The 12,846-nt window shown below is 46.7% G+C and overlaps 1 protein-coding gene across 4 annotated transcripts in view; it reads right to left on the bottom strand.

Moving 5' to 3' along the window:
- Window positions 1-2,587: 2,587 nt before the first annotated feature.
- FAM168A (family with sequence similarity 168 member A) overlaps window positions 2,588-12,846 on the bottom strand; it is a 188,537-nt gene continuing 178,278 nt past the window's right edge. For all 4 annotated transcript variants that reach the window (XM_081278799.1, XM_081278798.1, XM_081278801.1 and 1 more), the window contains 4 exons: window positions 9,828-9,970; window positions 8,187-8,361; window positions 6,754-6,884; window positions 2,588-6,042 (listed from right to left, as the gene is read on the bottom strand). In XM_081278799.1, the coding sequence (XP_081134925.1) occupies window positions 6,772-6,884; window positions 8,187-8,361; window positions 9,828-9,970 (431 nt within the window). In that variant the 3' untranslated portion in view covers window positions 2,588-6,042; window positions 6,754-6,771. The remainder of the gene's footprint in view (window positions 6,043-6,753; window positions 6,885-8,186; window positions 8,362-9,827; window positions 9,971-12,846) is intronic.

Genomic DNA, 12,846 nt, shown 5'->3' with positions numbered 1-12,846 from the left:
TTGTGCCTCCCTCCCCCAAGAACCACTCAGTCTGGTCACCTAGGACTTTGGTTTTTTTTTTTTTTTTTTTTTTTGGAAACTTTTTTTTTTTAATAGTTATTGAATGTTCTACAGTTTACAGTAAATATCATAGTTACAAACTCTTGGCTTCAATCTTTCAGAATGATCACTATCTGATCTTCAAAACAAAACAAAACAAAACCCAAAGGAATCCAAAACAACGAAACAAAACCAGATTTACACTTCATACGCGCACAAGCGAGACCGGTGGGGCTTTCCAATCTTTACACTCCACGTTATGTTTTGAAAACACCTATAACTCTTTGATCAAACTACTTGGAAGACACTGGTCAAAAGTTTTTTATTATTATTATTATTTTAAATGTTTTTATTTGTTTTTAAAATGTGAGTTCCAATAAAATTTAAAAATTAGATTGCAACCTGTAGATTAAAATGAATTAAAAAATACAAAATCATATACAACGTTCTCTTCACAGGGATTACATGCCATGAGAACAGGCTTCTCTGTCATGATATGAAAGGGATCCAGATGCCTTGAAGTCAGGAAGGGGACTGACACTGGTCCAGGGCCTTTTAAGATCATCACAGACAACTCCAAGGTGCTAGGCATAGCCTTACCTCCCCTTGGCTAAAGAGGAGCTTGAGCCACCACACAGATTTGGGCAACCTGGCTGACCCAAGGAGACCTCTGGGCCAGTCTCACTCTTTCCTTGACTCTCAGGCATGAGCGGTCGGAACCTGGAGGATGCTCATCTTGCTGGGGTCAGCCCAAAGCTGATTTCACCTATTTAATTTCCATGAGCTGGTACTTATCTGCCAAGCTGTTACCTCTGTTCTGTTCAGGAAGAAAAATTCCCCCTCTGGGGGCTGGAATGGGTAAAGGGACTGCCACAGCAAGGACACCTAGGGATTATTGATGCAGCCACAGTGAAGCGGGGGCTGTTGTGTCCCTCCCTGCCCCTGTGGCGGCCAATCTCATCTCCTGTGCTCCTTGGCTGGCTGCCGGGCTGGACTCAACAACACGCAAGATAGGAAATACCCATGGGAGAAACTGAAGGACTGAGACCCAAGTGTGGCCCAGGCAAGGCAGGCCATGGAACGTTGAAGCTAGCCTGCCAGGAATTTTGAAGGCTGGGTCCTGGAACCATGTAATGTTGAATTTCAGAAGAATTTTCTAGGAGTGGGGACATGAATGGGTAAAGGACACATCCTGAAGCTAGCCTGGCACACCCAACAGAAGCACAAGTGCTTAGAGGCTCGGGTGTGGAATCTGCCCAGTTACAGTAGCTGGGTTTCCCCATAGACCCTGGCTTTCAGTGGTGGGTGGGGCTTGCACACCAGCACCAGGCCTGCTTTACCCATTCTGGAATCCCAAGATGACAAGAAGCTAGGGGCTGCACAACCAGTGGTGACATGTTGATATGGGGCAGAAAAGCAGAGCTTGCATGTACCTCACTCCACTCCACTTTAGAGTCACTGTATGGTGACGAAGACCAGAGATGGTGGTGATGACACCCACAGTGAAGCCTGTGCCCTCTGGCCAAAGAGCAGACCCAAGGAATTTGATATGCTGGTCTTGCTCAGTCAGCCAGGACGTGTCCAGTCTATATATACAGTATACAAGAAATTGGTGACCAAGGGGCTCGTCCTGTCTCATGTGGTTCATTTTTTAAGTCCATTTAGACAAACCAAGCCCTCCAAAACACCTTCAGATCTCTGGAAGGAGGTTACCTCAAGATTTGGAACAATTTGGGTGGCAAGGGGAAAGGACTAGTATGCACAGAGCCTACTCATTTGGTCTTGCTCCTGGTCTCACCCATGAAAAAGCAAGCCCAGGACTCCAGGTAAGATCTGTTTTTGGCTATTCAGGGCTATGGCAGGCCCCCTAGAAGTGCCAACTTGCTGGATCTGGATAGTGGGCAGGCTTTCAGGGGTCACAAAGCCAGGGTGCTGCAGGTTTCCGAGAGACATGGGTCTTTCAATAGAAAAAGATGCCTGGAGCTATCCTTGAACATGTCTTCAGTCCTGGGCACTGTGACTGCAAAGTGCTTTTTTCAAGTTAGCCTTGTGATCCAAATTCTCATCCTTTCTGTGCTACCAGCTGGATATACCTCTGGGTTCCCAGGGCCTATCACAGATTTTGGTTCAAAGCAGAAATTCATAAAAATCTGCTCCTCTGAGAGCAGTGAGCTTCCCAGGCCTCCATAAAGTTTCCTCTGCTTGGGGCAGACAGGGAGCCCCTCCCTTCTTCTAGCCTGTCACTGAAAGACCCAGTAGGTGGTAGCAGAAAGAGCAGAGGATTTGAAGAGCTTGAACCTTGGCTCTTTCACTCATGAGCCCTGTGTAGTGTGTCATTTGGCAAGTCTCTTAACCTCTCTTAACTCTCGAAAAACATTAGTTTTTTCATGTATAAAATGGAAGTTTTGGCAATCAACATCAAAGTACGTTACAAACCTAAAAAGCTTTGGACAGGTGTGTGCATCCCTGTTGAATATTCAGGGAAGAGGGTATGTACTTTAGGTTCATTGCCTGAAGGGACAGCAACTGTCTATCTCACAGAAACACGTTTCTGTTTTTGTTGTTGTTTAAGCATGGCAAAAAAATGAAGTTTCAGGCTTTCATCATTTGGGGAACCCAGCTCCTAGATGAGCTTCCTGGGCCTCAGGCCAGTCAGGGGGCAGTAGGGGAGGCCACAGTGTTGTCTAGTGATTGGAACCAATTTCACCCCTGGCCCTGGCCACCAAAATGCTTAGCTGGGGAGAGGCAGTAGCATGGGATTGAGAGGACTTGCATGTCATGGCTAAGTCACATGTGCATGTCCCTTGTGTTGTCTGGTTTGCCTGCCTTCCTGTGACAAGAGGACCCTTCCAGCTTTGACCTTCTGTCCAGTTTGACCATGGGGCCATCCAGAATCTTTGGTTGATATTTACAGTATCTCCTGCCAGAAGCCTGTGACCTTTGCCAGAGCTGGGCTCATCCAATCAGAGGCAGACACTGCCCTGTTCTCCAGGGCTAGATCCCTTTGTAGTGACTCCCTAAGCTTGGCCAGGCTTATGGATTTCTGTCAAAACAAGAGGGCAAGGCCAGCTCAGCTGTGGCTCCACCGCTTATACTGACAAAGGGGTTCTGGGCCAGGCCCTCCAGACCGTAGCTTTTCAATGCCTTATCTTTACCTCAGAGTTTCTCATCCTGAATTGTACACCAGGGTTACAAGATAAGGTGCTGAGCACAGACACTTCAGTACATGGGCCTGTGGGGGTCAGATTGGAAGAGAAAGAGCACACAGCCTGGGATTCAAGTGGTTCTGCTGCTTGTTTCTGAGCCTCGGTTTCCTTATGGATCAAATAGGAGGCATAATCACCATTTCTCGGGGTTAACCACATGCTATATATTAAACTGCTCTGTGCAATGTGAGGTACAGATATTAGTTTTTACTTATGGGTGTAGAAAGAACAAAAGTTATAAGGTCATTCCTAGGTCTCTTCCTTTTCCCCCTCCTCTCTGTAGTTCCACCCAGCCCACGAGGTGACAGGGTCATGGAAGCCTGTCAGGACCCCAGCATTCAGCTCACTTCAGGCCCATTCCCTTTCTTCTACAACCTGTATTCTCATTTGTCAAATGGGTGGAATAACTGACCCTGTCTCACTCTGGACCTGTAAATTAAAGGCTGTGAAGTGCTTTGAAATCTATGAAGCACCTGACAAATGTTTCCTATTATTATCATTATTATTATTATTTTGGCATTTTCCAAACACATATGACATAATCTAGAACAGCCTTCACCCACCTTTATGAAACCAAAGAGGGTGGGAGGAAGTATTTGCAAAAAATGGATTAACACTGGAAAACTTTCTGTTGTTTTAAAATAAAACCTCATCAAGCACCCCAGAACAGACCTCTTAGAATAGCTGGGTTTTCTTTTTCTAGTCTTGAAGTTCCCTGGAAGGTCAGGAAGGTGGCCCCCAAACTCCCGGCACTGAGCCAAGGACACTGTGGGCTCTGATCTCCTGGAAACAGCTAGACGGTTTCTGAGGTCTTTCCGACCCAAGGGTTTCCTGATTTTTTTCCTCCTTGAGGGGAGAAATGGAAGATAGGGGGAATGGTATGTCCAAGTTTACAAGAATTTAAAATGAAGTTATTTTAAAAATCCCACATGTTGTCAATGATCCCACTTTGTACAGTAAAATGTTCCTGCCCCACCCCAGAGGGGCTGCTGGCCCAGTTACGTGCTGGGTACAAGAGGATGGTGCTGGGCAATCCAGGCTCCTGGCTGAGACTAGCAGGGGCCTCTTTGTCCTAGGGGTCCCTCTTCTCCCAGATGAGCCCATGTCTGCTGGGCCTTATCCTCGTCCTCCTCTCCTGATGGCTCCCACTCTCTTCCTCTCTTCTCAGGATGAGGGGCTACTGTCCTAAAAGCATGGCCTCTCCTTTTCAGCCAGCCCACCTGCTCCTTTTCCTAGGGGTGGAGTCAGGCACAGGACGAAAGTTCCAGATGTCTTCACAGAATTTCCAAATGCTATTTCTTCATTTGCAATTTCTGTTCCTGCCATCTGCCCCATGTAGCCTCAGATCAGTCTTCAACCCACACCTCTGGAGTCCGTGAGGGTAAGGAGCAGAAACAAGAGCCCAGAGAGCATTCCGGAGCTCACCAGGTGTGAGCGCTGCTGACTTAATTTTTACAAAACCAAGCCAATCCATCCCTAGGTAAATTTTGTAGGCAACATACTACTAGGTAGGAAGGCTGCATTTAATGCTAATTTACTGCGAGGTCTAGGGAAGTCCTTTCTTCTTCTCTGGGCCTCAGTTTCCTCATCTGTCAAACAGGGAAATGGATGAGATGATTGCTAAGGTCCCTTAAGTTCCATGAGTCTATGAAATGTTTATTGCTATTGCTTTTCCTTCACTAACCTGACCTTCAGAGCCACCAGCACCCACCTGGAATGTGGTTCCTTCACTTTGGCCATGAATGGCGCAAGGTAACCAGGAGCCTGGCCCGTCTGCCAGCCCCATAGACAGACAGGTGAGCCCTGGTACTGGGAAGGGCAGAAGGGAAAGGGAGAGAAATGCCACAGGTTCCCACTCTAATCAGGAGGAAGCTCCTCATCAGAGTGGGTCTATGAGGGCTCGGAGGCCGAGGTCTGGATTATGCAGGGAACCTGGCCTTTCAAGTCCTCAGGATGCTGGGATCCCACCACCCTTCAGCTGCTTGGCGGATCTGAGGTCCAAATCCCCTTTTGAGGAAGTGCCAGGTCAGTTATCATCACTGTGCAAATCAGAAGGTCCAGGCCCAGAACATATGGTCAGAGGCCTTTCAAACCAAAGCCATCAGGCAAGCACCTCTCTCCCCTTTCTTCCCTCTCCTTCCCCAATGCCCCCTCCCCCCACCCTTCCCCCAATTCTCCCAGACTCTGGTTTCCCCAGGTTCTCATGGAGCTGCTAATAACATTCCTACATAATCAGGTGGTTTTGTTCTTGGTCTGCTGCAATGGTTCTTAGAAGACATTTCATTTGTGTAGAAATGTTCTAAACTAATTTTGCTTAAAAAAAAAAAGAAAAAGAAAAAGAAAGAAAGAAAAAGAACAATTACCCAGAGATGCTGCCTGCTCAACAGCTCTGAGTTCTGACCCAGGACTTGAGGGCCACATCTGTTTATATTCTTCAAATGAAGTTGAGCCTTCAGCTGAACCACTGCAATAAACCTCACTCTGCTTGCCACTAGACTGGGATCCTGGGGACTAGATACTTGGGGAAAAAAGTAGTGCTGAGGGGATGTGGCCTGATCAGGTAGAAGTGGGTACAGCTGAAAGGGCAGCAGCTAAGAGAGGGGCTAGGGGGAAAGGCAGGGGATTAGAAAAAGCAGCTTTTACAAAAACCAAAAATAAAACCAAAATCATTAAAGATGCATAAAGTGACCCTTGCACTTCTGTTGTCTCTTCTTGAAAATAGAGGTGGTGCTGCTAGGGAGCTGCTCCAGCACCGGTGTAAGACTTGAGTAGTTGCATACAATGTGTGACTCCAGATCTGGAGGAGGAAGGGAAACCATCAGTGACAGTGATATTCCACAGGCCACTTCAGGAAGCCTCTGAGCCCCCTCCTTTCAACTTGGGAGCCCTAACCAGAGCCCTCTGTGTTCTCCTAGTGGAGCTGTTTCTCCCTGCCCATGGAAGCTGTTATCTAGCACCAACTGCCCCCAGAGGAGGTGGAGGGCAAGGGAGATGCTGCTATAGGGCAAATTCCCAAGTGAGAGCCTTGGAACCCTACAGTTCACAGGCACTGCTTCAGAAGTAGGGCAGCAGAGGGCTGGTGGTCAGGGTCAATCCCAAGTTTCCACTTGCCTCAAGCCATAGCCAACATCCAATTTAGGTGAAGATTTCATCTGAAGAATGGGGCTCATGGAAGTCTGAAGGCCATACAGTTAAAAACACAGAATTTGGTACTGGGGGACTAGAGTTCAAGTCTCAGATCAATTTTTACTGGCTGAATGGTGTTGAGCTACATATTTATCTGCAAAATAGAGCTAATGATTCTTATTTCACAGAGCTACTGTGAGTATTATGAGATAACCCAGAGCCTATAGGTTCAATAGTCAGAACCACATATACACACAAAAAAGAGTGAAATTATAGGTCTTGGAACAGGAAAACAACACCTAGGCTCCAGACTCAGGTCAGGGCTTTGAGGCAGTTTCTATTTGCATTCCCTTCCCACCTCTCCCGCCCTGGCCCCACTCACTTGGATGGGATGAAGGTTTTACCAGTGCGGGGGCACGTAGCTGTACGCAGGGGTTCCTTGGGCCCTGTATGTTGGCATGGAGACAGGGTGTGCCCCAATCGCGGTGTGCTGGGGTGTAGTCAGCAGAGTACCTGAGCATGCAAAGAGAAGAGGAAACCTGACAAGTCTGTACCAGGGTCAGGGGTGAAGAGGAGGAAACCATGCCTTTTAAGTTACTGCTCCTCCTGAGTGAATCCCCCATCTCCCCTGCCTGCCTAAGGAACCTTCTCTCCCATGTCAAGCTTTACCTCTTTAGGAGGATCTTTTCGGATGCTGGAGGAGAGATTCAACCACTATTCTTTGGAAGCCTCCTTTCGCTTTTCCTTGTGGGATTCTCTTGTTGCACACACCAAGCGGTAATTGTCGGTGTCTGTGTTTATATCTCTCACACTAACCTGCATGTTCCTTACGGGAAGGGCTCTGGTTTGACCTAGTGATTCCTGGTACCCAGGACCTAAACAACAGGGTGGGCCCTGAGAGGTACCAGTAGCTTGCTAGTGTAAAGGACAGAATAAAATCTGAATGTCCACTCTACCCCTAGCCCTTCTTTCCTCAGATGGGGACCTCGCTGGCTCTTTAAAGCCTCGGTCTCTACAAGCTAGTCAAAGACCCTGGTCTTCTCTGACCCTTAATGGGAAAGCCCAGTTTCTCCCTCAGTGTCAACTCACCCTAGACCTTCCTAAAGCTGAACTCCCCATCCCCATCTTCAAGGTTCATTAAGGGCAGTGCTCTGGTCTGCTCTGCAAGGGTCTTCGGGGACTCCTGCTTCCCTCCTCTCTCACCACAGGTCCTTATACTCCTGTCTGCTAAAATAACATTGCCCTGCGCCCTCTTTTCTGGGCCCCCTACTGATACCAGAGTCCTCATGTCATCATTTCTCCCCTAATCTGCAGTGACAGCCTCCTCACTGGCCTATCTGCTTCCAACCCTTATCCTCTGGTCCTGCTTCAGCCTGTCGCCAGAGAGATCTAAACCCAACCCTGTCCTTCTACTTGAAGCCCCTTGCCAGCTCCCTCACCTTAAGATTCTCAAACTTTTCCCTGTCTCACCCTGGCTGCCGTGCCACCACTCTTTCACCTACTTCTGAAGCGCCTTCAGCCACCTCCATTCTATCAACTTGCCACCCTTGGATTCTTTCAGCCTGTATTGCTCTTCCCTCTGTCACCTCTCTGCCTGGCCTCTATTCACCCTTTAATGCCTTGCTTAATATCCCCTTCTTGGTGAAATCTTTCTCATCTCTGCTACAGATTTAGAAGGTCCTTCCCTCTATGTCCCTGGAACATCTCCGCATAGGATTTCTTATGCTGTGTGGCACTCAGTTCCATGATTGTTCTCTGCTCCGTCAGGAGTTCCCGGAGGAGAAGGAGGGATGCTAAGGCAGATACTGCCCTCACCTGCTGACATTGCCATGGTGGTGCCGGCCACCATGCCCATGGCCACGCCATTGGTCCTGGGGGCAGCAACAGGCGCCGGGTAGATGGCAGAGGGAATGCTGTTGGGCTGGACGACCGTGGTATGGTGGATGACATGGGGCTGGGCAGCGTACACCGGCTGTGTATAGTAGGCTCCCTGGGGAAAAGAGGCTGAGGTCACAAGGGCTCTTGGAGAGGTGGCAGGAGATGGAGGGAAATGGTTGGGGTAGGGACTCTGTTCCTCTCAGACCCAAAGGAATGCGGAGGGGAGAAGCACTGATCCATTGACACAGGCCTAGGCCCCAGCTGGAGCCCTGCTTTGTCTTACCACAACTGTGGCTTGTTCAGTGCTGGCTCAGCTACTGGTCACCCCCACACCTATCTTAATTTGCTCCTAGGGCTGCTTGCTCCCTAATGGGGTAAGAGCTCTACTCCTTTAACCCTAGTATTAGCAATTTAAAATGTTTGTATTTTATTGAACTATACTCCAAAAGCTTCCTATAATTTAAAGGTGGGAACAATAATCAATCAGTTTCTAAGCACGTGAATGGGGCTGGTGAATCCCAGAGCACTACGCACATATGCTGAGAGGTTACCAGACTGGTGTGCGTGCTGGCAGCTTACACACTGAGAAAGTGCCATCGATCAACAGCGTTTTCCACGATGTCTCTTACTTACTATCTCTCTTGACCAAAAGATAAGGATGGAGACAGAGATCTGAGGTGACTTCCCAGTGTCTGGATCACATGGCTGCTTCCTGCTACTACCACTCATATGTCTGCTGAGTAGAGAGAGGCCCCTGCGATCATTTTAATCCAAAAATTTTCGTATCTTTCCACTATATAGTGACAAGGGCTTCAAAGGTCTGAGAGGATAGTCTAATACAGTTTTCCATAAATGAGAAAAATTAATCTCAAGCCTCTTTTTTTTTGAAAAGTTCTGCATTCTAATTGGCAATATAGCTAGTTTTTAAATTAAAAAAAAAATTTCCCCTGCCAATTAAACCTCATGTTGAATTATCACTCCAGAAGAATGTGCCATGAGCACGCCAGAGAAATCATATGGTCTCTAACTCACATCCTCCCAGAGTGTACACAATTATTCCCCTGAAAGAGTCCAAATGAGGACAGTGAGGCACAGATAGAATAACTGCCCAAGGTCATAGGGCACTGGTGGCAGAGCCTGGGCACTTTTCTCCTTCTTACTTGGTTCACAGACTTTATCAAGGAAGAGTAGATGTGGGGTTAGGGAAGACCAAGACATGGGATCTCATCATTCTGACTCAACCAATAGCTCACTGTGTGACCTGGGACAAGACACTCCCCTCTCGGGGTCTGTTTCCCCACTTGTTTAACAAAGAAGTTCAACTAGATGATCACTAAAGGCCTCAGCCTGGGCCCCCCGGATATTCTGAGTTCTGTTCATCTAAATTAGAGTTCATGCCTCACCCCTCTAGGGACTGAGGTAGAGGGAAGGAGAAAGCAGGCTTCAGGGATATTGCTTCCATGGCTGGCCAGAATTATGAACCCTCCACTCTTTTTCACCCTACCCCACCCACCATACTCAGTCTGGAGGGTCCTCTACTTGCAGAAGAAATAGGCCCAGACCTCCATGTATACCTACCTGTGCATACAGATTCTGCTGGGGGTAGGCACTTCTGATTGGATACATGGCCGTCTGATAGGGGTTGGGTGATGGGGAGTAGGGGGGTGGAGCAGTATTACTCTGGGTCGGTGGGACCTTGTATGGAGTCCCTGCAGTATATCCTGTACCAAGGCAATAAGAGAGACTACCAGTTAGTTGGCATAACAGTGGTGCTAGAAGGCAGCAGGTCCCAGTCACAATTCCCCAGACAAAGATGGGCTGAATCCAGGCTGGAAACACAAATGAGAACAAACAAGAGAACAGGGCTCAACCCAGAGAGCCCTAGCCCTAGAGGCAGCTCCCTCAGTCCTGGTGCACAGGGCAACATGTGTGTTTCTAGAGATTTTTTATTTCTCTAGGTTTCAAGGACTCTCATCTACAAAAGTAAGAGGCCAGAACCAGATGGTCTCTTATAGGACCCTTTTAGCTATGAAGGCCTGGGTTCCTGCACTATCTGAGAAAAGTAGGTCCACACAGATGGAAGCCCCTTAACACCCCCACTTCCATCTTCTTGCTTTTCTGTCTCCTCACTTATCCCAGCATCTCAGAGTATCTTTTGCTAATGCTTTTTCTCCTTATAAGTATCTCCCTTAACCATGCTGCCTCCTCCTCACTAAGTCTGAAGGTAAAAACCCATATAAAACATCTCTCAAATGCTCATCTTCTGGGATGTTGAAAACACTGCTCTGCAGGGCTGGCTTTTCCTCCCTTCCTGTGGCTTGTGGGAGGTCATCTTTGCCCCATGGGCCTGAAGTCAGGACCCAGACCTGGGCCATGTCTGCACCTCAGCAGGCCAGACAACAGCTGGGGGTTGTGAATTCAGGCCCCAAGGAGTTCACAATTGGCTATGAGAACAAACTGTGTTTCTTTTGAGACCTCCTGAAAAAAGTCAGATCTTATGTTTACAGGAAGGACTTCAAATACAAGTCACTCAAGAACAAGGTGTCCTTATAAAATCACCAAATGGAATCATCCTATTGAACTAGGTAGTCATCTACTGATCCCCAATCCTCTGAGTTATATGAGGGGATCCTGAGGCTCAGATAGGACAAGTCTTTTTAGAAACTTCTCCTAAAGACTCTAAACTCTAGCCAAGCATGATGGTCTGTAATCCCAGCTACTCAAGACACTGTAGCAGGAGGATCACAGGTTCAAGACCAGCCTGGGTGACTTAGCAAAATAAAAAGGGCTGGGAATGTAGCTTAGTGGTAAGAATGCCCCTGGGTTCATTCTCCAGTATTTTTTTTTTTTTTTAAATTAAGATTCTAAAATTTTCCTTCTGAGTTGAAGGGTCAGTGTCAGAGGACCTTGGCTCCGAAGCCCCTGTGGAAAGATGCTAGGGTGGCTTCTGCCCTGTAGTCCTGTCCTAGGTGGGTCTAGCTAAAGTCGTTGGATCTCTCTGGGCTTCATTCTTTTGCCTATAAGAAGTTCACCAAGGAACCTTTAAGCCCCAAGGGACTGTGTCTGAAAGAAGGGACTAGGGGTCAGAGTAGCAAGGAACTTTATTAGAGGAGAAGTGATCTAGGCTTTGGTCTGGCTTTCTGCCTAACTTGGATGTCAACTGCCTAAATCTCTGGGCCTTAGTTTCTTATTTTGTAAAATAGGAGATTAAAAATGAAAATCTCTTTCTAAACTAAAATTCCATGGCTTTAAGATTATGGGTTTCCTCTATCCTAACTCCAAGTAAAAGCAAGCTACCATATGGGCACAAATCCTCAGTTACACCACAGCTTTGGCTTGGCATTTTCTGCCCTGATGACTCAAGAGGATATCAGAGCTATTGCTCAGCTGGCACAAAAGATGTCCTGTCATCTCCCCTGGAACTGTTATTTATTTTCCCACCTGCATATCTACAGAGTTTGTTCCATGAAAAAATTGTTTTGTCCTCAAGTTTATTTGGGAAATAAGTAGCAAAGAAGATGGGGTGAAAAAGATACATTAAAGAAAAGGCAGAATTGATAAGAAGCAGAAATTAACTGGAAGGGAATTATAGAGCAGATTCCCTAAGGTTTCTAGACTATGGAGCTAAACCTGAGATGTGGTCTCAGGAAAAAAAGCAGATACCACATGAGATGACGGAGTCTAGGTTTGCAGAAACCTAGAAGGAGCCATCTGATGGGTACTTCACTTTTTCATCTTGGAGACAGTTTATTTCTCTAAGAAACAAAGGGGATTCTCAAAATGGGCTGATTCCAGGGGATCTTCTTTTCTTTTATGGTACCAGAGATTGAACTCAGGTGCCTTGCACATCCTAGCCAAATTTTCTACCACTGAGCTATATCCCCAGTCCCCCAGGGAACTTAATAGTATTTGGAGAAGAGAAAAGAAAGGGATGAGTTTTGAGGTCCCATAATTTGTGAAGTAGCGATGTAATATAGAGATAAATAGGTGTTTTTTTTTAAATTTTGTGGCCCTGAGAAGTCTTTAAAATAATTCAATGAGCTATGAATCTCTGAAGATGGGGGGATATATAAGGGACTGTATTCCCCTAAAATTATCACAGAATTATTATTATTATTTTTGGGTGGTATTAGAAATTGATCCCAGAGGTACTCTGCCAGTGAGCTACATCTCCAGCCCTTTTTATTTTTTATTTCAAACAGGGTCTTGCTAAGTTGCTGAGACTGGCTTCAAATTTGTGATCCTTCTGCCTCAGCCTCCAGAGCAGCTGGGATTAAGGATGTGTGCCACCACACCTGGTAGGACCACAGAAATCTTTTATTCATAATAATAATTCCAGTCTGTGGTTTTCTGTAATTACAACTTATCTGGTAAATAAATCTTTAATTTAACTACATACCTGCAATGACTACTTACTTGTTACAATGGTAGTTACAGAGATCATATGGATTGAAAAGCCTGAAATATCTACTATCTCAAAGTCTGGCCCTTTATAGGAAAGTTTCCTGATCCTTGATTTAAAGGAATAAAACAAGGGCTGGAGCTGTAGCTCAGTGGTAAAGCACCTGCCTTGCATGTGTGAGGTCCCGGTTCAATC

The sequence above is a fragment of the Spermophilus citellus genome (assembly GCF_964194105.1).
Source record: "Spermophilus citellus genome assembly, chromosome: 2".
In the NCBI taxonomy this organism is placed as follows: domain Eukaryota; kingdom Metazoa; phylum Chordata; class Mammalia; order Rodentia; family Sciuridae; genus Spermophilus; species Spermophilus citellus.
This window is presented reverse-complemented; position numbering and strand designations above follow the sequence as displayed.